The following is a 25,040-nucleotide window of genomic DNA, read 5'->3' as shown; positions in this document are numbered from 1 at the left end:
ATTAATGAGGCAAGGAATCATTGCTACTAATGAATCATGATGTTGATTGCATTTTTATATTTTACTTGTTTTTCTGGTGTCTATTCTACCTATTGCCACCCTGGCACTTGTAAATAATTGTCTTTTTTCTTCTTCATCAATTTTATTTATTCGATGAGCACTTCAATCCCAACTCGGTCATACTGAATTCTGAAGTATTAATATTTCACAGTAGAATTAACGTGCTAGAAAGAGCAATCTCTTAAAGAGATTGAAGCGAATGGTTCACGGGGCTTGTTCAATTCGAATCTTTTTCAACGTGAATTAAAATTGGACTGCTCCTTCAAGTGAATACGATTTGTTTCAGGATGGAGGAGACGTCACGAGGGTTGTTGCAGCACAAACACAGGGCTGAACAGCTGAAGCAAGAGAAAACCGCGCTCACGCTTTCTTACGAGGTAAGTCGATCGTTTAAATAGATTTTCTTAAACTTTAGATATCTATTTATTCATCTGGAATCGTTTTTAATATTAACGCATAATACTATTTTTAAATGAATTTAGAATTACAATAGGTTTAGTAAACATTTTTTATAAATTTTGCTATACAATTTCTAGTTTACTTATTTTAATAATGAAAAAGTAACAAAAGAGCTGTTTGAAAATGTGCAACAGGCGATTTTATTACGCAAATTAATATCGGTTACATTCCCATTGAAAACTTGTTAAAACTTCTGATTCGAGAGGAGAGCTCGATTAGCCGATAATTGGTCGTATTTCGTGTCACACCGAAACACCGGTTCCCTTTTTCCACGAACAGAACCAGGATTTCAATTCCACGGAGCGTCGTTCTCCTTAAATTTATACCCATTCGAGTGGTTCATCCGATTTTAGCCTGCCACCCCGAATGAGGACAAAATGAAAGGCGGAACATTCCCCTTGATGTCAGCCCTTGATCGCGTTGTCGATAAGCACGAACAGAGATAACGAAGAGACTGTCGAACTCTTTCGATCGGATAGTCAAGCGTTTATTGTTACTTTCTTCTTTTTTTTTGTACACGAAAAGCTAGGACACAATGACACTCGGGTGAAAAAGCTCTTTCAGTGCTCTCAGACCTGTTATTGTATTTCAATTCAAGTTGTCGTGGACGATTGTTCTTGGCAGCCACACAGAATGAGATTTTGCTATTGAACGAGAATTTTCATACACGTAATGCAATTTATTTACCGTACGTTTAATCCACGAAACATCAAGGAAAGAAAACACGAGAAAAATTAATCAGCGTGATAAAAGAAGCCTGTTATCAGAGATCAGTTTTGATGTTTCCATTAATTTTTCAATGCGCTTATAATGCATCATACATTTCTTTTTTTTCGTATAAATACAAGCGTCACAAAAGCTTCAAGAAATTCTCCGAATGCCTAGACGACGTTGTTCATCCCCCGTGCAATAAACCGCCCGATACTTTTGCTACGTATTTGCCGACGACCAATATTCCTGACTTAACGAAGTAACATGGCACGTCGCTGCAGTGAAAGGGAGAACGGTAAACGCGAGCGTTTACTGCGAACCCTTAGAATGTACGCACTATCTCGTTCACGGCCGGTTTCCTTCTAAAAGAGTCGTAGATTCAGAGAGCGGAGGGGTGTGCATCACTGGCCCCACGAAATACCGTTTATTATCGATCGTCACTCGATCCCCTGGTTCAATGTCGTGCCACCCCACCGATGCGAGCCCCTGAGAATCCCTCTATCGTCCATGAGGAAGCACGCCTGCAACTGTTCCTCTCTGTAGCCGTTCGATTTTACTTTCCAACCGTCAGCCAAACTTACCCCCTTTCCCTATCGATGCTTGCAGATCCCTCCTATAAAGTTATACTTCGAAACCGTGCCCTATAATTCGGTGTAGCATAAGATACTACGCTGTGTTCGGTGTCTGGTAAGAAGACCGAAAAACAAGAGCATCAGACGTAGTTTGACGTGATTAAAATTAACAACCACCCTGAAGACTACTAAAGAGCAAGCGTTACAGAAACTGTGGTCCGCGTCGGCGACGCGCGTCGTTTCGCAATTAGATTAGAAATTTCGCGTGGAGGATGCGTGCAATTTAGAGACACAGAGGCGCGAGGACGTCTAGGAGCATGATGTGTGACGATAAATTACACGTAGGAGGCGAGGTGCGAGTTGGCGCGGCGTCGAGGCAGATGTTCAGCCACGGGGCGAATTCCAAGAAGAGGCCGCACAGTTTGTATTTTTATTTTCGCTCCCCCCGCGCCACCCCCGAGCTGGATGACAGAAAATCGTTGGACTCCCTTCACTTTTAGAAGAAGGGGGTGTAGACATTAAGCAAGGGCCGGCTGGCTGGCACGACTGTTATAAATCAGACACACGCACCCTCTATTAGCACCCCTGTCTCCGACAGGTCTCCGCAGCCCTAATTTAACGTTAAACGCTTTTCTGCTAATAACGGCCGCTCGCGTTATTAACTCTCGCCACGAGCCGCGTCGTGCTATTGTAAAAAAAACACTGCATCAGTCTGGAGAAGTACACGTTAACAGGAACTTTGAAACGATAGCATAAATTGAGGAAAGATATTTTACAGATTCTTTTTGTTAATTAGGCACGCGTACATCAGTATCAGGCACAAATCTCGAAGCTGCAGCTGGAGAACGAGTCAATGAGGGGTCAGCTGCGCGGTTTGGAAGCTGCGTGTGCTGGCGAAGTGCATGCTGCACTTGTGGCACGTCTGGCGACCTTGGAAACAGAGCACGCCGCCTTGGCGCGTGACGCCGACGCTCAGCGTCGCCAGTACGAGCGGTGCTTGGACGACGTCGCCAACCAGGTGGTCCGCGCCCTTCTATCCCAAAAGGTTCATTGCTATGCTCTCGTTACCACTTCCTTTCTCTTTCTCTCTATCTCTTCTGACTTCTCCTTCGCTCTTTTTATTTCCTTTCTCTTTTCTTGTAATGTTTTTTGCTTACTTGTAAATTCTTCGTGTAATTAAGTGTATCTAAAGTTCGTTCATACACTGATCCTCTCTAATCAGCATCTGCCAAGCTGCAAGTCTGTGTGTTTAAAAAATAAGTTAATACAATCCTCGTTAACATTTTTCTCTGTCAACTATAATTTATGCGTGAAACCTTGCTTATCCATATGCAACTGTATATCAAATTTTCAGCCTCCACAATTTCAAACCCTCGTTCATTGTCCGCTAACGCGCTTTTCATCGTTCAAATCAAACTAGTTTCGGCGGACAGGGTGTAATGGTTGTTCGTATGATGCACAGGGTCTCAGGGAAGAAATCGGTGCATTGCAGAGGCGTATTCGCGAGCTGGAAGCTCAAAATCGAACGCTTTCAGGATTATTGGCACAGGCAGCGAGTCCTGGAAGTCCTACTGAGTTGATTCAAGGGATCCTCGAAGCTGGACCAGCGGCAGTGGTCGCTGCGCTTGGTCTCGATCCAGCTTGGGTTCCTTTAGCGAGGCCTCGTTCACTTAATCTACAGATACCAGTAATGGCTGCGACGAAATGTAGACGAAACAGACCCTTGGGTACGTTTCTGTTATATTTTGCAACTCGTTGAATAATTTCAAAATCTATCGTCTCTGAAATTTACAACGAAAGCGGTAAATACTGAAGTGTATTGTAAACAAAATTTAGCCCAAAAACCGTCGGAAGAAGAAGGGAGCGAGAGTCCAGAGAGCGGCAACAGGGATGAAGGTTACTCGACGATGTCCAGCGATGTCCAGGGAGAGGGTGCTCGACAAGAACCATCCCGAGGGTTGGAGGATCTGAAGGAAGCGACCGACGAGACGGAGGCGGATGTTTCTCCGGATGCAAGATTGGTCGCCCTTGACGCCGGTGACCCTGACGTTCTATTCTTGCCGTTGAATCTCACTGTAGGAATAAACCCACGTCACAGCTATCCACCGACCAAAGATTTGCTGCCGTATCAACACGTGATGCGTAGCTTCTCTGACAGTCATCTATGCCTCAAGTTGACCACCACGACCAATTTTACACCCTACAAACTATCCAGCCCCATTGGATCGTCCTCTCTCCTCCTCGTCGAAGAGGAAGGTTGGGATGCTGAATATGTGCAACAATGGCTCAGGTTCGAAATTATTTTTGTAACATCTTTGAATCGTTTTCATTTTAATAAAGTATTAAATCCTTTGTGTATTCGTCGAATAAAGAAGATCTCAAGGGTGTAATTAATACGCGCGTTTAATTTGAAAAGAGGTACAATAGCGACAGCGATTAAAGGAGGAGATAAATTTCAGGTTGGACGACAGCAGAAGTGCTCAACAACATCGAGATCTCCTCGAGTTGGAATACGACAGAGCAGAACTGGAAGATTGGAGTTTCTCGTTGTCCACCGAGGACCTTGTTCAAAATGAATCCACGGTATGGAAGGAACCTGCTACCACTACAACCACCCCGGCTCTGCCGGCAATCAAGGAACATAATCCTCTAGAATTGGAAGAGGACGCGAACGAATGCTTATGGAATGGTGCCAGTTACCTGGCTGATAGAACCGGAGGCGAATTGGTACGAAAGTCATTACGAAATTTAATACGATGTCTCGTTTTGTTTTATCTTCTCTTTTATTCGATATCTTTTTTTACAATTTTTATTTACAAATTATCATTCTCCTATTCAGGTTGCTTTGCTGATGGACGCCAGAGCAACTGGCTCGTGGCCGTACGCTACAAGCCCGGGTGCTTCCTGGAGCAGCGAAGAGGGAGCTCTTGAAAACTCCAGCAAGAGATCATCGGCGGCTTTATCCGGTTGTAGCGACGATCCAGACTCTCCCTCCGTAGGTACCGATTTCACCAGAGACTTCTACAGGTTGGTCAAGTTCGAGAGTACGAAAAGCTTAGCCAGCACGTCGTCGAGAAGCGGAAGACCTCCGCCGGACAGGGAACAAGCTCTGCAAAGCGTGCTTTCGTTCATCGCGGAACAGCAAATGTACTTAGCCGAACTACCGAATAATCTGTTGGAGCACGGCAACGTACCTCTCGCAACGGAAGGTTCGTGTTTCTTTTGTTGTTAAAGACAGAATAAAGAACAGTTTAGAGCTGATCGGCGTGAAATGAATGGCGGTTAAGATATATCTGAAATGTAAATTGAAGTTTAATTTCATGCAAACAGTTGTAGAGGAAACTGAAAACAAAGACGAGCGTGGAACCGAGGCGATGTGCACCGAAATAGAAACATCCGTCGATCAAGATAACAGCAACACGGAGAACGTCGTTGAAACGAGCAGTAACGACGATCTGCTGGATCAGATACCCGTGCCGTCTTTAGCACCAGAAGAGAGAATAATCAGTGCAGTAGCGTGTAACGGTGGCGTCTCTTACACCACGGTAGCGCCGTCTGAATTAGGAGCTGTCCCCGAAGAAGACGAGGAAGCGGCCACTTCCTCCACGCCGAGCACAGTTGTAGGTTTTCTAATCAAATTGAACGATCGGAAAAAATTTGAAAAATTAAAAATTTAAGTTTTGAAAGACTTAATGAGATTTTAAATGATTCACATCCATTAGGTCAGTCCAGCAAGAGCGCCTCTGTTAGTGGAGGGCAGAGATCGATCGTTGAGTTTCCATGAACGTGCCACGTCGAAAGATGTGATAGACGAGTTGAATCGAATGATCAGGAAGGGCGAGGAACACACGGTCACCCATGAAAGCCAAGTGCCGCTGGAAAAATTGGATCTCGCTTGCTGCTGCCCAACAGGATGGGTTCACGTTGAACGGGACATTGACTTTACCGACCCAAAAGTGAGTTCCGTACATATGCTGGACTCGATTTCTTGGGTAAATTACAAGGACAAGGGATAAGTGTTTGAATAATTGACGTTTTCTATAGGCAAGAGCCAATCTTTTAGACGTGATGTTAGAAAGCAGCGAAAGTTCTTCGGCGACATCGAGCAGCGGATCAGCAGGAAGTGACTCGGGGGATGAACCGCCTGATTACCGTCACTTGCATAGATTACACCGATACCGACGACAAAAGAAAGGTATTTATACATTTCTATTTGTACCTATCTTCTTGTCCAGTCCTCTGCACATCACTCTGAAATACTTTCTCTCGACTTAAGAACTATACCCTCCGCTTAACACAATTCGTGTTTGACGGAAATAAAATTGAAGGAATCGATGTTAGAATCTTTGATCATATCGAACTTTAAATTGTCTTTCGTCATGGAAACACGTTCTTCTATCGATCTGTATCCAATTTCTATCGAGAATGCAGTATGAAAGAATTGCTTTCGCTTATTACACTCGAATTAACATTACTAACAAACTGTTGCATAGATCACGCTACTATACTCAAGATAAATTTGGAATGAAATGATGATATCAAGCACTCGCTAAGAAGGAACTTTTAGAAATTCGACCCTTAATAGTGTAAAAAGGGTTAAAATCTATTTACACGGATTGGTCAATATCTCTTAGGCCCGATGAGATATCAACTTGGTTTTTGCTTACGAAGGTCACCCATACAAATGATTAAAAATATTACATAATTCAATTCGCATTGAATTCTGCCTATCCGTGTGCGATCGTGACAACGTACGCGTTAATATGGGATCGCCGCTTTTCTACTGTTTCTGCAAGCAGCAATACTTTTCTGAAATACTAGAGATTGATCAGCAAAAAATCATGCATCAATTATTACTTCAAATTCTCCAAGTTTTTATTTATGAGAGCTGGTAGATGGTAGTATGGTATATTAGCGTGAATTCTATGGTAACATGTCAAGACAAATCACTGTACAGTCACAGAAACGGAACATGAACACGAAACGCTAGTCGCCCTCGCTGTACATAGCCTTTTCCACGTTTTCTGTTCAGATGGTAGCTCCTACGCGGTGTGCTTTGATTGTCACAAGAAAAGCTACGTAGTTCGGCTTAGTGACGATCAGTTTCTGTAATCGACATGCCAGTTGGGAGGAATCGTTTCGCCGGGACCTAATTTGGGCCAGATCCAACGTGAACTGTACGGCTACAACGGATTTTCCATTGGCTTACTAACAGATATTTATTAACCAGAAGACAAACGAACCGAATTTCGTACCGGAGTCACCTTTACGCAATTCCACCTACCGGACAGTAGATAATCCGATACGTCTGATAAATTTTCAATGGAAACATTAACACATTACGAACGTATCGTTGGACGTTTCATATTTTTATATATTTTATTTTGAATTCTGTTGGCAAATTGTGATTTCATTGAATGATACGATATAGGTATACGTTGAGACAGAGTTGTCCGTAATGTGTTAATATATGTATATTGTTTCTTTTTTCTTTTTTTTTTTCTTTTTATTAGTTATAAAGTAACGATCATTGTGATAAGATATAATTAGGCGTTCGTAGCCGGACATAAGCTGTTAGATTACAGTAGGTATTTGAAATTATTATGTACATAAGTCTGTTAACAATATTTATCAGATATAGTCGTTGTATCCGTTCAACAACGCGCTTGGAATTGCGTCAAGGATCACGTAACACAGTTACTTTCTCTCTCATTCTGAAGACAATTGGTACTTGTGCAGTGTCATTGGCAGGTACTCGACCGTCATTATTATTGTTCATTCATCATTACTTCCTATCATTCCTCTATTACTCGCCATCTGACTAATAAGACTGCGATAACACGAATCTCATAACAGTCATTATTGTAGCTTTTAACGTAATAACCTTCGCAGACACATCTCATTCTCATTCCTCGGTACTCGTGCATCTGTGTTACTCGTGACAGACAAACAGCTTTATTATTTATTCCAAAGAATCGTAGTGTTCGAATCTCATGAAATAGAACTTTTGCATTGGAATTATCCTAAATTTGATTCTAACCCAAGGTTTCTGAAAAAATGATCTCAACCCCAAAGCTGTTTGATTCTGTCGCGAATTCATACGTCGCTTACTTGCCAATGGAGATTGTTTCGTTGGGCGATGAAAACGTATCACGAGAGAAAAGTTAACTGACTAAGAGATCACGTGACAATGGAAGACGATGAAAAGAGTTAAATGCACATACATGTACAATAAACAAAAAAACAACAAAAAAAAAAAGACAAAGGAGAGTGAGGGGAGAGAAAGAGAGAGGAACGTGGTACGTGTAAAAGAGTGCTAAGCCGAGCTACTCTGTGTCTGCTAGAGCCGGTATAGGAAGAGAAAGAAAAGAGATCAAGTGAGGTCTGAGGCATGTTGACCCGCTGCGCTTGGTTTCTCAGCATCGGCGGCCCAGGCACATCGTGTGCTGAGACTGCCGTCAACGTGGGGTTCATCGAGGCCGTCGATCATTGGACGAGGCGAGGATTTCTTCGTGCGATACGGAGACAAGGAACGGGAAGCCGTGGCCTCTTTCGACTTCCTTGACGAGATCGTTCCGCCATCCTCCAGAGGCTCCAATACCAGTCTCATCGACCTGGACGACACACCGTCTGCTGAGCTTCGCGGTGACATCATGAAGCTATCTCCGCTCTAGGATGAGGTTCGATCTAGGGGTCTATCGTAAAATTACTATTGATCGCTCTTATAGGGTTCAGACCAAACTGTTTCCATTCGACGATCGAACCAACCTCCTACATCTGCTTTGCTACTGAGAGAATTTAAGTTACAGACGCTGATTGTACTACTTATTCCAACCCTCGTGCACCGTTAGGGTTAAATTCACCCCGAATGGAAATATTAATATCTAATAATCGATTGTTGTTCTGCAAATTTAACGTACAATTCCAAGTAGCAAAAAAGATGATAAAAGTTTGAACGGTGCACAAGGGTTGATATTCTCACTGAGAGCACATGGAACTATGAAAATGAATTCATGAAGAGTTTACTTGTAAAATGTAAGTCAAAGTTTGGTTTCTGTAACATCATACACGCGTAATTTTGATGGGGAAGTACAAATTGCTTTTTTTTTTTGTACGACTGTATTCTTATGGGTTTATCATAAAGGGTCAGTATAGTTTTAGTGTTAACGCTAGCAGGATTTAATTTAATATTTATTTTTCGTTCAGTCCTCTCTGAAAAAGCTTTAAGTCTTTTTGTAGGTTGAGAAGATTTTGACCAACATCTTTAAACAGAGTTTCCATGCTATTGCTTAAAATTGCAATATCTTTATTTAAAAAAAAGAGAGAGAAATATGTTCCTGCACACGACAAACGATTGTGTAAATTAATGAAATAAGCGAAGAAATTTATGTACGATATATTTGTTTGCCTATTTACGGTAAAGGTGTACATCTTCTTTGATCTCTAAGTACTTGCTGTTCGTTATTCCATTCGTGAATATTTCGATCTGTACATAGACTATCCATTTTCCTACGAATAAGAACAATTATTCATTATCCAGTTACGTCTTCAATGCCTGGCATCTGTGTGTTTTTGTTTCGAATTTTTCAAAAGCATCAAAGATGACTGTTGAGACAAAACTGCAAAATAATGAAGAATATTGTTTCGTCTAGTAATGAAGTAATCGTAAGAATTATCGTTTTAGAGCTTCCTCTGAACTATTCATTGAATTCTTTCCAAATAAAAAAACAAACAAAAGAATATTCAATGAAAGAATTTTCAATTTCAAAACGAATAGAACCAGAAACTAATTACTGTACTTGAAACATACTCTTGCTCACGAAATGAAGATAGACTTCTTAATTAGCGTATGCATAATGAATATTAATACTAAAGTATGAGTAACTCGATGTAAAATGTGGTCTAAACACTTAGTGTGTGTAGTGTGTACAGTACATACAAATTACTACAGAAAAAGAAAAGAAAATATAAATCATAGACTGGAACTATGATTTGACTTAACAAAAGGAACAATACCTCCATTGATGATCTTGTTAATTAAAATCAATCTTGACGTTCAACGAGTAGTCCGTAACGAATCAAGTACGCACATAACAAATTTGGAAAAGTTAATTTTACAATATTTCACTGATAGAAAGCGTACAAGAGTGATAGATAAAGAATTTCTACGATTTTCGACAGGAACACACATCCGATTTGAATTAGGCACAAGAGTGTCGTGCATATTCTTTGAAACTGAGCTTAGAATGAAACTCTAGATTAAGGACTTAATCGACGATTTTTTTTTTTTTTTTAAGACCACGAATTTGTACCATTTCTTGAACGATCGTCGATGAATATAACGTACCGTTTGTTTGTGCGAAACACGCACCATGAAAAGGTACGCCGAAGAGAGGCGTACATACAACTTTTCGTTCCGTCTTCGATGAAAGAGCGTGTATGTTAATGAACTGTGTAAAATAAAAGGATACGTTTGAATTAGGAGCGTATATAAATTTCACGTAACGCTCAACGAATGAATGGTAAGAAGGAAATCGTGTATAACGGAAGAATGGTTAACGTTAAATGGATCAAAACGCCGTACCAAGAAATGAATGTTTCGCTATTTGTACGAGAACAACAGGTGAAGTTTGAACTCGCGTTTGGTCAAATTACTAGGAGATAATATCATTAGTTGGTATAACGTTTAAGATAACGAGTCGATAGAAATCGAAATATTTTACACGTAGATGATATAGATATACAGGGTGTTCGACAACAGGTGGGCAATATTTTAAGAGGTGATTCTAGGGATCAAAATAAGACGAAAATCAAGAATAACGAAATAGCGTTTACGGCTTTGTTTTCCAGTTATTAACGTTTAAAAATTCGAGTAAAAAGCGCCTGAAACCTGCAATCCTCTCAGCACCGACGACCGAACGTCAGGTCAGCAGGGGTCGGTATAGTCATAACCAAGAATCATTGAATAGTAGAAGCTTACCTCGTGCTATTCTGTTTCTCGGTACTGCAGCATTCGGCTTCGATTCTTAATTATGACTGTACCGACCCCTGCTGACCTGACGTTCGGTCGTCGATGCTGAGCGGATTGCAGGTTTCAGGCGCTTTTTACTCGAATTTTTAAACGTTAATTACTGGCAAACAAAGCCGCAAACGCTATTTCGTTATTCTTGATTGTCGTCTTATTTTGATCCCTAGAACCACCCCTTAAAATATTGCCCACCTGTTGTCGAACACCCTGTATATATATATATATTAAACATGATGGATATTTTCAATATTTGAAACGAAGACTGTACGGATACAAAGTTGTCTCTCTGTTCCATTAATCTACTTAAAAATACTCCATTCATTGATTAAAATTAAATCAAACTTGTAATATATGTATATCGTTTACGCGTGTATCGATTGAAGAAACGTATTTGTTTTAATCGTTTATAGTATTTCATCATTGTGATTAGATACGTTATTTCGTTTTGTATTATTCAACTTTGAACATTCTTGATAACTACAACGAAGAAGTTCCGACGAAAAACAACTTTTATCGTACAGTCCGGAAATAATCATTTAAATGATAGTATCTAAGATACCTGTAAGTTGCATTACCTTGAAAATGCGATTACTAAAAGCACTGATCCTCTCTGACCCAATCGTAAGGGGAAGAAAAAAGAATATACTAAAATAAAGAAGGAAATCCATCGATGATCGTGAATGATTGGGGCATTGTAAATAGTATGTATTATAGCACAACAGATGTAAGTTATCCTCTCTTGAACTTAATAAATAACGACAATATAAACGAATGTAAAGGCGCATACTCGATGTTCAATCTAGAAAACCGTTCCTACAAAGACATTATCGGATACATATACGTATGTATGTCATCAATCCATTTGATCGTACTGTCCATTAAGATACGAATAAGTATTTCAATAAAATAATTAAAAATAATTTAATTATATCAATGTTTCAATTGCATGTAAATAGCTGTGATAAATACACATTCGATTACTTAAGATCTAACTAATGGGAACATAGTAACATGAAATTTTATATAAAACAGAATAGAACGTAGTTATTAGATATGTAACGAAATGTTTTTTCTTTTTTTTTTTTACAGATTAATGACACAATAAGAAATTTGGGTAAAATAGGTTTTATTAAAATGAAAATATGTCGTTCGACATTACTCTTAGAGAAGTATAGTGAATATGTGCTGTACAAAGAACAATATGAATTATATTTTATAAAAGCATCTGTAAGCGATGTGTAATACTTATCAAAATATTATAAAAATACGTTCCTATAATATTCGTCGTATTATACGTAATGCGCTATAATTTAGAATTTTCGTTGAATATTCTTAATTTTTCCAAAATTGTAGTTTTTCTTTTCACAAAGATTCAGGATATTTCGACTCGATAATAATATTAATAATAATCGTGTACACGAAAAAGGTGGTAAATAGCTAAGATAAAATTAAAAAAAAAAAAAAAAATTGCCAAGCCTTTAAAAATAAATATTTTGCACCGGTTATCGCGATCTTCGTATATCACTACATATTACTACTATGTCGTCTACGTAAGTAATATATCCAATTTCATAGAAATATATAAAAATTAAAAAAACAAAGTCACGTTAAACAATATGTTTATACGTTCGACATCGCACACCAAGAAGGTTCGATATTCAAACGAGAAATGATACACAAAAAGCTGAAACGAAAGGCACTTTCTCGCTCTAGAATTTGCACTTCTATCAGTTGTAATAAAAACAATTGTGTAAATTTGTCTTGTTTGTAGTATCAGTAACCTCTACCGGATCTTACAATCAAGTCATTTAATGGTAGTGTTATCAATTATATTACTTTTTATGCAATATATACTTTCTTTTGTTTATTAAAACTCTCACACTCTGTAACCTCTGCGTTCAGCATTCCTGACGGAATTCGCCAGGCAAAGTGCGAAAATGATGCCGATCAACTGAAACATAAAAATGATTCACGTGTATGATTTGTAAAGAAGAAAAACTGAATCTCTGCGATGGAAATCAGAAGCAGAGGGATTTCAGAAACAACTTTTCGTTGACAATTATATAAAATGACAAACTCACCTCAACTCCGGCAATACCGACTGCAACGCCACCCAATAAGGTTCCCGCTTTTTTCAGCGCAGATTCCAATTCTTGCGCACAACCCTTATCGTACGATTCATTCATTGAACAACTCTGTCCTTCAGGTTTACCGCAACAACTCCAGGGAATAGTACCATTGAAGTTATCATGAGGAGAATAATCGGCCTTAGAGACGACACCACAGCACTTGAACTGCAAAAAAGTTTATAGAAATCTTTGAAGAAATATATCCATTAAGCAGCTTCCGCAGTCCTAGAATGCTACTCGTTAATCCTCAAATGGATTAAAATAGAAATAAGATCATAGAATTTTATCAAATAATAAAAGTATGCTAGTGGGTGAAACATCAAGTACTTACAGCAGTTTGAACTATATCTACAATTTCTCTGTTCTGCCCTTCCGTGGGGTAACTCTGGAATAATTCATTGTAACCCTTCCTGACAGTATCAGGATCGACTTGCTTGATGACCACGAAAGCGTACACTGCAACTGCTACTTGAATCAGCAAGATGAACATAAGCATCGAGGCAAACTGAAAAATGAATTAATCATTTTAGAACATTAATTATCACTAACTTGAATTAATATTAGAAATATATATATGAATAAACTTACGGTAACAATCATGCAATGGCTGCTGCGGATGGCACCACAACATCCGAAAAACGATATCACAAATATTATGCTACCAAGGACAATCAACGTTATCGATGGGAACATAATATTGGCATCGAGGTGTTGGGAGACACTTGCCAGCTCTAAGTGTACGATGACACCTACAGCTAGGATACCCAACCCGCATACCTGTAACAGATAACAATTTCAATCATTGAACATGTGTAAATTTTTCAAAATAGTCAGAAATTTTTGAAACAAGATTTGTTCAGAATTAACTGAAGAGAGGGAGGACTCATTAAACTTACAATCAGCCCTTATGAGATGAAAAGTAATATAGGAGATTTAAAATTTTCCAATGAAATACAATTTGTTAATGACTTAGTAATTACTATAAGATAATTTGTATAACCCTAAAGGGTATACTCAATGCTCAATCCTTCGAATCGTTAAGTTTTTACACAGACAACGATTGAAGGCTAAGACTTGCCTCATCGAAAGCAGCCGCTTATTACATCACGTTGCACAATATCAACTGGTTGGCATTGAACATTCTGTACACGGTACTCAACGATTGCGAGTGTCCGCTGTTGAATTTAGGTCATATTCCAGGTGCGACAGCCAGGTGGTTCAACGTACTTTTAAACCCTTTTCGGTCGGAGTTTATTGAATGAGTCGAGAATACGATTAAAAGTTTTCAAATAAAATTAAAAGCGGTCTAGTTACTCGGTAATAGACTTCCAGTAAATAAAATATTAAAATTTATCAAATAGTTTATTATAAACCAGGAATTTATTAAACCTCGTGAATTAAAATTTTTATTTAGTAATATTGAAGTTTTAAAAAAGTGTAGTTGATATAGTGAAGTCCTTACGTAAGTTGTTCGATAATGGTAGCATCAACTTTGATTTAAGATAATGGGAAAATACCCAGGAGATTATCTACGTATGTGTTGTACTGTATAAAAAAATGCTATCAAACTCGTAATTAATGTATTTTTACATATTGATTCTCTTTTCCATTAAAATCTACTTTAGAAAATTCCATTTTTATTTCAATTATGACTTTAGATTAATTTTAAAGTAGATTCGATTATCGTAATTGATTAAATTTCAAAATTTCATCGTATATCACAGACACGATCGCTTGTTAAATTTTATCAGTCATTTTTGTAACTGTTATATTATAACACTTTCACCTGTTATCTATATGAAGAAATTTTCTCTTTAATTCCTAGTGAATCATCGATAAAGCGATCAATAGTGATGTTATCTAATTTTATATTTAAACGTTTCGCATAACTCGTGATGAAAATTGTATCGTAATCGCGATTACTTAAAAATATCGATATTAATTAATAAAAAATGTTGCTTCTGGTGAAGTGAAAACCTTTCATTCAAATTAATTTCTACAGAAAATTAAACTAGTTTTTCTTGTAAATAATTTAGTTTATTAGGTATACATAATTCATTTATCCAAACCGAGTCGAGTTGCAATTTGAAAGTAAAAGAATTCTTGAGTATGATCATGATGAAGTAACGTTTATTAGAATGATTCAATAAAGAAATCGGAACAAAAGTAAATGATAATAGAACTTTATTTAACTGCAATTGTATAGCAATACTAGTATGGCCTATCCTTGACACTTTATGAATATGTTCTCTTCGTGGCTCGCATACGCTAAAAACTATTGTGATCGATGCTGAGAGCCTCACACGTGTTAAGGCACTGTAGTGCTCCATTTTAGGGCACATCGTGAATTTATCATTCGAAATCTGCTGTCAACTATAGTATTATCACTTTGAGAATTTTAAATCGACCTCCTCACCTACTTGCTTACAAATCGATTACCTGTATAAGCTTCGTTCTTTCTTCTCTAACTTGATAGAATATTTCAAATTACTGAAGAAAGGAGGTTCAAATGAAAAATTCATGAAAGATGCACGATTGTGATTATTTTATATCATCAATCATAGAGAATTCTCAACAAGGAATCTTAACAAGGAACAAGGAAAAAGAAAGGAAATAATTCTTGATTACATGAATCATTCAATAGTTAAAATAATCACATCTTTTTCCTGTTACTTTGATATTAACATAATGATGACATCCAGTAGAAATATTCAAAATTTATTGGTAATTATGAAAAACTGGAAATTCGAAAGGTTAAACTTTTATTTTTTGTAATTTACTTGGAACAAGGATCAATAGTGTATAGATGTTGTTCTAATTCGAATGAAACAAGTAAACTAGGTCTGATATAACAAAGTTTTCCAAGAGTTAACGAAGTTATATCCAGCTTGTTATAATCGTCTACAATGTACGGCATTTATAAGTTAGTCAGCCATGATAACACAATCGTATATACAGAATGTATCATTTGATCTTCTAACCGAATGACATCATTCTATTCAACGTATTGTGGATACACCTCGACACGCTAATTTCCTCCGAAATCACAGCCGTCTGATGATTAAATAAATTCCTGTCTGGTTGACTTTGCCCGAACCGCGCATTCAGTCATTCAAAAGCTCGTTTCATAAATTGATATAAAAGTTTATTTTACATTTTACGAGCACGAAGAACCAGAACATCAATTGTCATTTTAACTCGATTATTTTTTTGTGAAATTATCATCATATCCGATCTTATTGTTAGATTAGAACTACCATGTATATTAATAGATTCTAATACGTGGCATGTTATTAGAATTAATTAGCGCTATAAAACTGTATCGTTAATCAACGATATCAATCATCGATCAACAACCAATCTATCAATCTTCTATGTGTTCTAACATCGTGAGCAAAAAGAATAGAGTACAATATGAAATTTCACTGATCGTGTAACAAAAAATGGAGTCCTAACGTATCTTCTAAGCCATTCACTATTTTGAGTATCAACTTCAGGACACACTGTCGAAGATGAAAAAAGTCGTTTGTAACCGTTGAAAAGCAAAATCCCTTGCTAGAGGGCAACAAAACCTGTTCCCCTGTTGGGGGAACGTTCAAGTGGAAGCCTTGAAAGGTGTTACGTTACTGGACAAAACAAGTTGGACGGTTAAAAAATATTTTTTTCTTTCTTTATTCTTGCTAACCCGTACACGATTGTTGAGTCTGCGCATAAAATAGCCGAAACGAAGATATCGGAAGTGACTCATCAGTGTTTCTAAACTCTGATACAAATTCTACCGCAAAGGTTATCAAAACCCTTCATTTCCGGCTTGAAATATTTTCTATTTTATTTACTATTATTGTACGTAGAAACAATTCACAGGAAAAGACAATATTATTCCAAGCAAACCACAATGTTTTATTGTGTGCCAGCGGACAATATGAAATTGTTTCTTTTATATAACAACGCTTACATCACACACCAAGTGCATTAACAATGATTATTGGTATGTTTCTTTTCTTGTCTTTGAATCACATCAATCTAATGGATATCCATCTAATAAAATAAGATTAAGCTCTCTGTCGTGTAGAGTATACTGAAACATCGCCACGGGAAGCTATAATTGGCAAGCAGAACGAATAGCATGGCGACCAAGGCCGTATCTAAAAATCTGAATGAAACCTGTTGCGGTAACGATCCGGCGAATTACGTAATTCGTTGGCACTTTTAAATTCGTTTCGTTGCTAATTCGTCGAAAGACCTAGTCCGAATTTATTTCGTTTCACTTTTGAACCGGAGTTATCACTTTTCCAGTAATTAATTTGGAGACATTGCTTTTTAAATATCTTCGAGGATCCTTGAATAAAATTAATATGTAGGAGAAACAATTTTGAAAAATTGAAAGCTGTAATAAATCTAAATCTCTATGCGTCTCCAGGCATCAAGTGAAAATGATAAGATTCTCGGATATCATCATACTAGATTCAATTGTGGTAAGAGTTTAATTTCACAGGAGCGTACTTCAAGTTCCCGTGAATTCTTAATGGCGTGACTCACAATGCGGGAAACTCGATATAATTCTTAGTTAAAACGTACACCACCAGTTGCAATAATAAAACGTTGTACGTAGAACGTTTCACTATGTAGCGACCCCTCTTTACACAGCCTATCATTGTTTCAATTATGATAACTTATCAATGACTCTACAGGTGAAATATGATACGAAGGTTTTCTAAAAAATTCTTGTTTGTGTACATGTTTGTTCTATAATTATAAACTGTCAAAAAAATAAATGTTATGTTAAATTAAAGAACATTGCGCGCATTTAACGCACGTAGTGCAACGTGAAATATGAAGGCGTGTTCTTAGCGGTGTATGAAACATCAAGGATACCCGACACGACCGAGCCTTGAGTAAACCGAAGAATTTAGAGCAGAATTATATCCAGTTCCCCTCTGACCCTGGAGAAATGACGCAGTTTCATTGTAAAGCATATAAAACCACTGGAGCGATATTTTAACAGCGTCTTCGTGACATTAGACGAAACGTGTTTTCATGCTCCTAACGTCTTATTTCTGTTTTTCCCAATATTATACAAGGGGAACACCACTCAACATGTAGATGCAAAAAAAAAACTTAAATCGATAACGAATGAATCACCTATTCCAGAAAGCCCTTGAGTATTTCGAAAACATTTGACTGATTCATTGTTTTTCACAGTAAATTCCTTTTGGAGCACTAGACGATAAAAATGCATCAACAATTCAACCCTAGGGATCCCAAGATGAAAGATTTAAGTTCAACCCAAAGGAAGGTAATTTTTTGAAAGCTACACGATACAATATTAAAATAAAAAACACTATTTTTAAGTAAATGATTTAATTCAGAAAACTGAACCGAAGTTTGAAATTCTGCGAGCGCTTCCTTAGAATCCCTAGGATTAAGTAACTCAACTGATAAAACAGAAGAGGGTGATCTAATAGATCCTTGTGCACTGATAAATGAAAAATTACTTACAGCGAAGATAAAATTAAAAATATAGAGTAACCACTGGATACAATCGGAGACGCAACTCATTTTGATTATTTTCTGTATCGATTCGAGTAGACGGTGAAAAAAGAGATAAGAAAAAGAGAACGAAACACCGCAAGGACGGTCGTGACAACTCAAGAACTCGAGACGAGACGAGACGAGAGTAGAACGAACACTAAAAACACCGGAGTTAGTTGCGTCGGTCGAAATGCGTGAAACGGGCTTGTATCCTCCTCTCTCTTACTCTCATTTATTCGTTCATTTTTCTCTCTCCCTCTCAAACATCTTGCATCGCATCATCGTCCGGGATTTCTCAGCAACCAATGGTTGGCGTTTACGTCAGTATAGTTAGCGTGCAAACTTAATTGTTAAGGAGACTGGCACCACTATCTTTCCAGGAAAAAAAGAAGAAAAATAAATTTGACAATGATTGATACCACTTTTACGACACGAACTCTGATTAGGTAGGGGTAACAGATTAAACGATTAAAGCGCATTTGTAATTGTATAAAAACAATAACAAAACATATGATATGAGGATCCATAAAATAATCCCCTAGGAAAGTTATCAGTCTGACAATTAATTTTCATATCGCGCCACGCTATGATTTATAAGCACCGCGTTATATTGAAATCAAATTTGAAGTATTTTATTAGGAATATATTAAAATGAACATATGATTTTTCACACATAGAAAATTAACTAGGCTCACGCATAAACGTCCGACGTAAAATATCGAACCTATATCGAGCGCGAAACTCTCTTGACACAAATAGAACCACCTATATCGATTGTTTAATAGTTGAAAAGGATATACACGTTTACCCACTTTTCTATCACCATTGAAAATGTACGAGCATTGCGCATAAGTGTTAACTTATCGTACTTTACGTTGAAATTTCTTATCTGTAGTAAGAAGAACACCTTTACGTGCGTCAAATATTAAACTTTGATATCAAGACTAAAAATAAAACTGTTAAAATACAAGTACTGATACGAGATATGTACCGTCACTTTAATTAGAAAATCTCGTAGCTCCAAAACTGAAAATATTTACAAAGGAAAAGAATATGCAATATAATATTTTTTAATTATAAAACAGGTGATTGTTATCAAAAAGCTATTTTATAAATAAAATTTTATCAAATAAAAATGAGTACGCGATGTAATGACACTTGATGATAATTCGTGAAAACGAACTGGAGCGTTTTTCACCATAACAGCTCTTCCTTATCGTATGACTCATGGCTCGTCGCGCTCATATATTGACGTATGTTTAAACAAATACGTGCAAAAATACCGTGACTCAGATAACTTGTTATCGGTATCTCTGTTCGCATCAATTATCATGTAACAATTAAAATTAATAAATTGAATTTTACACTCAATTGAAAGAACGCTTACGAGAAGGATTTATCGTCGTTCTTATAATGCAATGACCCAGTACAGACATGATAAATGATGATATATACGACGAGTAATCACAATTCCGATTGCGTAGCCAAGAGGAAAATTATATTCATTGTTATCGCCTTTTTTTAACGAAATAACAAATGCTTAATTTTCGTGCAACAAAGCGTTTTCCATGCGAAACAAGAACGCCGTCGTGAAATAAAAATAGTCTGAAGATAAGCAAATTTCAAATTAGCGGTGTAATTCGCTCGAACTTGAAGGATCATTAAATTGAATTAGCATAAGGAATTTTTTAACAAGATCGAAGGTCGCAAAAAACAAAAATTTATCGGTGAAATAACGGAGTAAACGAGTAAGTTGTTGAAAACGTTGAAAAGAAAGAGGTGATTATCAATTGCTTTTAAAAATAGCCCGTAGCTCTCATTGCTTGTAATCAAATACGGCGTAAAAAGTACATATGTACTTGTGCCGTTCGATGAAATTCGCCATTCTTTTCAAAGCCAAATATAATTTAACACGGTTAAATATTATTTTTAAGAACCTTAACAATCATTAAACGGCACGTTTTGTTTATACGTTCACGGGGACGCGTCTTCTGTAGTCGGTCGACGTTAAACAGTAACGCGTTCCTCGATCACACTCGATACAAATCAAATAAATGCGCAGTAAAACGTTTGCGATAAATTAAATTTAAATAATTTCAATGCTTACCGCAAAAATGAAATTGAATACGAAGAGTAGAGTTTTGACCAATCCCATTGCGCAACCCATTTTGGTAGCTTTTTCGTCGTAACAGTTGCGTCTGATTCAAACGATGGAATCCGTTACAATACCAGAAATCGTTCAAAGGACGCACAGAGACGCTCAACAGGTTAGGTTAGAAACGGTACAACCCACCAACTACGAACACCGAAGTCTCGTGTTGAACTGATACGACAGTCGAAACGGGTTTCTGTCTTGAAGCGCAATAGCGCCACGATCGTTTTTATCTAGAAAGATTCGATAAAAACTTCTGTATTTTATAAAGTGCGCGTCACTATTGATAATGCAAAGGGTTTTTTTAAACCTGCAGTCGTTCATAAAGGTATTCGTTACATTAGTTTATTTTGAGTAGAATAAACAATAGCTTGGTTTAATGGCATCTGAAGTATAGCATGTAATTTACCTAAACAGGTTTCGCTCCATTATTAGAGACGCTAGATCTTTTAACACTAGATTTTTATGTATAAACACAGAATTGTAATCGAGGTAGTATAAAAACAACGCTTCATTTTACGAGGTGCAATATGCAAATGAAGTCCAGTCAAACATTTCACTTTCGTTTTCTTTCATACCCAAGGTTATTAAGATTCGATCGTGACATCATCAGCATGACGCTATTTCGTGGAACTTCTTAATCATGTGAAATTTGTTTGATTAGAAAGGATTTGTAATGTCGATGAAATGTATCAATGGATAAAGAACGTGATATAATTCTCATGTTATATTACAAATATTTATTTTGGTCATGATAAAATTGTAAAACTTCTGTACAGTAGTAAAAATCATTTTTTATTGTATCGATTTATCAGTTAATTAAGGAACTCTGTATTTGATAGCGCTATATTTATCAGTATCAAATTTTATAAAATATTGTGCAGCATCGATTGGCATTTATTGTAGTACAGGGTGTCCCATGTAACTGGGCCAAGTTATATTTCCAAGCTGACGTGTAACAAAGTACAAAGTTTCTTAAAATGAAATTTTGTTTCTCTTTTAGAGAACAAAAATACGCTTCGATTGATGTATAACAAAGCACACAGTTCCATTTTAAAAAATGAGGATGACTTCGAGTTCTTTAAAACGCCTACATTTTAGGCGCAGACGTATGCATTTCGCAGTGTTTAATTTTTCTTAATGATATTTTTTCTCTCTTTTACTGTTTCTATAATTTGTCCCACTTGTATGGGACATCCTGTATTAAATATTTTTATGTACGGGTATCTGGGTACTAAAACAAAGTATCGTTATAAATTAGTATATAATGATTATTTTTAAGTATCGATCGTCAAATATCAGTCGCTGCTTTGGAATATTTCATCTGTTGACCAAGAAGATTATCATTAGTTCCTAAGTCTTTCGATGCACGTGCAAATGATTGCGACGCACTTATTATTTCCTTTCTTCTTTCTCTCCTTTCACGGCAAGCCTTCACGTAACAACTCATGCATGTAATGAAACAAACCTAAAAATAATACAACAGTTCAGGTCTTGTTTCTATTCCCTGTCGAGTAGTAAAATGATTTCATCACCTGTAATAAAATTGTACATAATGCGAGCAAGAAAACATGAAGAAGAATCGATCTGGTACGCTTCATTACTACATGTTGGCAACCTCTTGCGTACAGTGTAGCACAGACGCCTTTATTATCACTGGGATTTGCACCTGACGTCGTATCGCAACAAGACCATGGAATTGCATCCTGGCCGTGATAATCAGCTGGACCGTTTATTCCACAGCATTGCAACTAAAACAGGAATGAACTCTTTGCTCCAACCGTTTATAAATAAACAATCTCTTCAACTTCTAAACGAATGTACCTTGGAATGCATATGATCCCAAAGAGATTTATCATCCGAAATGGCATGTTTGAACACCTGTTCTAGATCCGCAGTTGGTAACAGATCTACCTGTTCGTGTCTAACAAGAGTCCAAATCCCAGCACTTGTATTTGCGATCGTTATAATGATCAGCGCTATGGAAAACTAAATGGAAAAGCTACACGTTACTTTATCATGAATAGATAAAGAAGAACAATTGAAATATTAACCGTTTCGCTGTGATATCAATTTGTAACTCTCGAACATCCCGACCATCAAATTACAAAATAAGCCAGGACTTTTTAGTGAAAGAAATAAGAGTGTATATTCGGGTGCAATGTAGGCTTCTCTTGGTTAAGGGTAAGTGTAAGGGGTGGAAAATTTCCATCACCTGCCTTCAGTGTTAGGGGAACCCTGGGAGAATCTAGAGAGAGCCTACCTAAGTACCTGAGACCCTTCTCTTCCTTTTCACTAAGAGAAGCCTAAGTTCCTCACGAATGTTCTTTAAGAATAACATAGAACTTCAATTTCATATTTTCCAAGAAATTAAGCTGAGAAGTGTTCGTGGAATTAAATGAATTTTATCCTCTTTATCGATACAAACATTTAACAATAAGTATCGATCAGTAATCGATATAAACAATAATCTAAGATTTCTTACAATTATGACTTGACCGGTGTTGGTGAAATCTAAAAATTGCCAGGCACACCAGCCTATCATACACGTTATCAGCCCCATCACTAGCAACGTTATCGGTGCCCCGCAGACATTACTGGGAGTAAGGGATGAATATTCATACAGTTGATATATGAAATAACTCGCACAAATACTCTCTATAAGACCGCATACCTACGAAAAAAGAAAAGGAAATTTCGTGTCATTCACAAACACTCTGTGTATTCTTAAATGATAACATACGCTAACAAACGTGATAAGCGGTGATTAATTGTATCTAATCTTAATATTTCCCGTACTGATGTTGAAGATTTCGAAAGTACTAATGCGATAAAAGATTTGAAGTTTCTGGTTCGTTATTAGGCGTAGGTGTTACCGATGGAATAAAATCTTATTTTATCTTTTTGCTAGCGAAAATATTGTTTGCAGTTTGTCGTATAAATTTCCTTGTAAGTACTCTAGTACTATCAACGCGATAGATAAATGTATATTATCGATAACAAATATTTATCAAAGAATATGTGATACAGATATGAAAAAGTAACGATAGAAATATATAACAATTTTTTACTGAACTAATACAACGATATAGAACGTAAAATTAAACTAAAGTATCAATTGCGTTGAAACAAATACCCACCCTTTATTCTTCAAATAAAAAGTACGTAATGGATAGCCATAAATAAATATCGGGCTAAATTTAGAATTAAAGATTTTGAAATAGGTAGAAAATTTATTAAAAAAATCGAAATAACAAGAATTTTAAAAGAAGCACGCGGTAGCGGGATAGTTGGCAGGTGTTCAATTCCCCAACAAATCAGAAACTGGTCACCGACTGCTATGCTCTTAATAATAGAATGACACCGACCAACCAAAAAAAGATAACATTTTTATCGAATTAATTAACTTCAATCAAACGAATTACATCGATTATAATTCTGAATTTTAATTGGTGCCGGGTAAAGAATGAGTTCATTTAGAGTCAGGGTAAGAATATGCACTTACACCCACGACAATAGCACCACCGATGAGAAAGTATCGCAAACAAACAAGCGTCCTTGCCATCACAAAATTGAGCGAATAAAGAAGAAATCACTTGAATAACATATAAATATAGGTGTAGTTAACGTAAACTAAAGAAAAGTGAGAAATATTCCTATTGGGTAGCTGTCACCACGGTGACCAAACGTAAACCTTATACCCAAAGCGTCATTACTTGTTATACTGAACTGCAAAGACAGCCGGCTGCCAGCTATTCCCCCTATCGATGCACTTTGTGCATTATTACTTCTAATCCACAAATGCATCTACATCGCAATTAATTTCTGTTCTCTTTCGTTTTCACATTTTTGTAATTCAATTGATTTAATTCCATTATGTTCAGAGATAGTATAGAATAAACCAATCGTTTCATGAGAGTTTGCGCACAGACGAGGCATACATGATAGTCAGATAGATCGCCTTATGCAAGTCGTGTTACATGATCTGAAATACCGACACTTCTCAAAACCTCATTTATGCCACGTAATGAATCTTATCTTCATTTATACTGTTGCGAACCTCGCTTGTATGTATGTGTGTGATATCGTGTGAATTTAGTCGCAAGCTTGTAATCACTAGCACTGAATGAAATGTAATATGGCGACGATGCCATAAGAGTATGACTGCAGCATGTCTGCATAATGTTATATCAATGCTCATAAATTAGGAGCCAAAATTCAAAGGAATGTACAGACAAAAGATAAGATACTGTAAAACTTTCAACACGGGTGATCGTGCTGGGAGAGAGTTGGAAATCCGGAGAAATAAGACTGTCACACTTGAAATTTCTAAAGAGCTAATTTATTGCGGGCTGTATCTAATTCGTTACTCGTAACGAAAATCATGTTGGTTCTTG

General features: G+C 37.0%; 3 protein-coding genes across 14 annotated transcripts in view; 1 reads left to right on the top strand and 2 right to left on the bottom strand.

Moving 5' to 3' along the window:
• Positions 1 to 10,608, top strand: part of LOC114875500 — a 210,556-nt gene extending 199,948 nt beyond the window's left edge. For 6 of the 11 annotated variants that reach the window (XM_029185855.2, XM_029185858.2, XM_029185851.2 and 3 more), the window contains 10 exons: positions 347 to 437; positions 2,599 to 2,847; positions 3,265 to 3,529; positions 3,639 to 4,092; positions 4,262 to 4,529; positions 4,642 to 5,011; positions 5,133 to 5,422; positions 5,525 to 5,758; positions 5,847 to 5,997; positions 8,223 to 10,608. In XM_029185855.2, the coding sequence (XP_029041688.1) occupies positions 347 to 437; positions 2,599 to 2,847; positions 3,265 to 3,529; positions 3,639 to 4,092; positions 4,262 to 4,529; positions 4,642 to 5,011; positions 5,133 to 5,422; positions 5,525 to 5,758; positions 5,847 to 5,997; positions 8,223 to 8,476 (2,626 nt within the window). In that variant the 3' untranslated portion in view covers positions 8,477 to 10,608. Of the gene's footprint in view, positions 1 to 346; positions 438 to 2,598; positions 2,848 to 3,264; positions 3,530 to 3,638; positions 4,093 to 4,261; positions 4,530 to 4,641; positions 5,012 to 5,132; positions 5,423 to 5,524; positions 5,759 to 5,846; positions 5,998 to 6,834 lie in introns of all 11 variants that reach the window. The other 5 variants (XR_003789252.2, XM_029185857.2, XM_029185856.2 and 2 more) reach the window with 5 other exon arrangements.
• A 1,331-nt stretch (positions 10,609 to 11,939) lies between these two features.
• LOC114875498 (CD63 antigen-like) lies at positions 11,940 to 20,845 on the bottom strand. 2 transcript variants are annotated; one of them, XM_029185847.2, is made up of 5 exons: positions 20,599 to 20,845; positions 13,548 to 13,736; positions 13,291 to 13,464; positions 12,912 to 13,124; positions 11,940 to 12,781 (listed from the first exon to the last, which is right to left on the bottom strand). In XM_029185847.2, the coding sequence occupies exons 1-5, from the start codon at positions 20,656 to 20,658 to the stop codon at positions 12,707 to 12,709; spliced, it is 711 nt and encodes a 236-aa protein (XP_029041680.1). In that variant the 5' UTR covers positions 20,659 to 20,845; the 3' UTR covers positions 11,940 to 12,706. The 2 variants fall into 2 exon arrangements, with proteins under 2 accessions (XP_029041680.1, XP_029041681.1); XM_029185848.2 differs by lacking the exon at positions 20,599 to 20,845 and adding an exon at positions 18,459 to 18,656.
• A 523-nt stretch (positions 20,846 to 21,368) lies between these two features.
• LOC114875497 (leukocyte surface antigen CD53-like) lies at positions 21,369 to 24,538 on the bottom strand. The gene is made up of 5 exons (XM_029185846.2): positions 24,149 to 24,538; positions 23,129 to 23,317; positions 22,468 to 22,632; positions 22,179 to 22,394; positions 21,369 to 22,111 (listed from the first exon to the last, which is right to left on the bottom strand). Exons 1-5 carry the CDS (start codon positions 24,206 to 24,208, stop codon positions 21,935 to 21,937), a joined length of 807 nt encoding a protein of 268 aa, XP_029041679.2. The 5' UTR covers positions 24,209 to 24,538; the 3' UTR covers positions 21,369 to 21,934.
• Between the last annotated feature and the right edge of the window lie 502 nt (positions 24,539 to 25,040).

Source organism: Osmia bicornis, chromosome 2 (genome assembly GCF_907164935.1).
Source record: "Osmia bicornis bicornis chromosome 2, iOsmBic2.1, whole genome shotgun sequence".
Taxonomy (NCBI): domain Eukaryota; kingdom Metazoa; phylum Arthropoda; class Insecta; order Hymenoptera; family Megachilidae; genus Osmia; species Osmia bicornis.
Note: the sequence above shows the minus strand (reverse complement) of the source record. Positions and strands in the feature narration are given on the sequence as shown.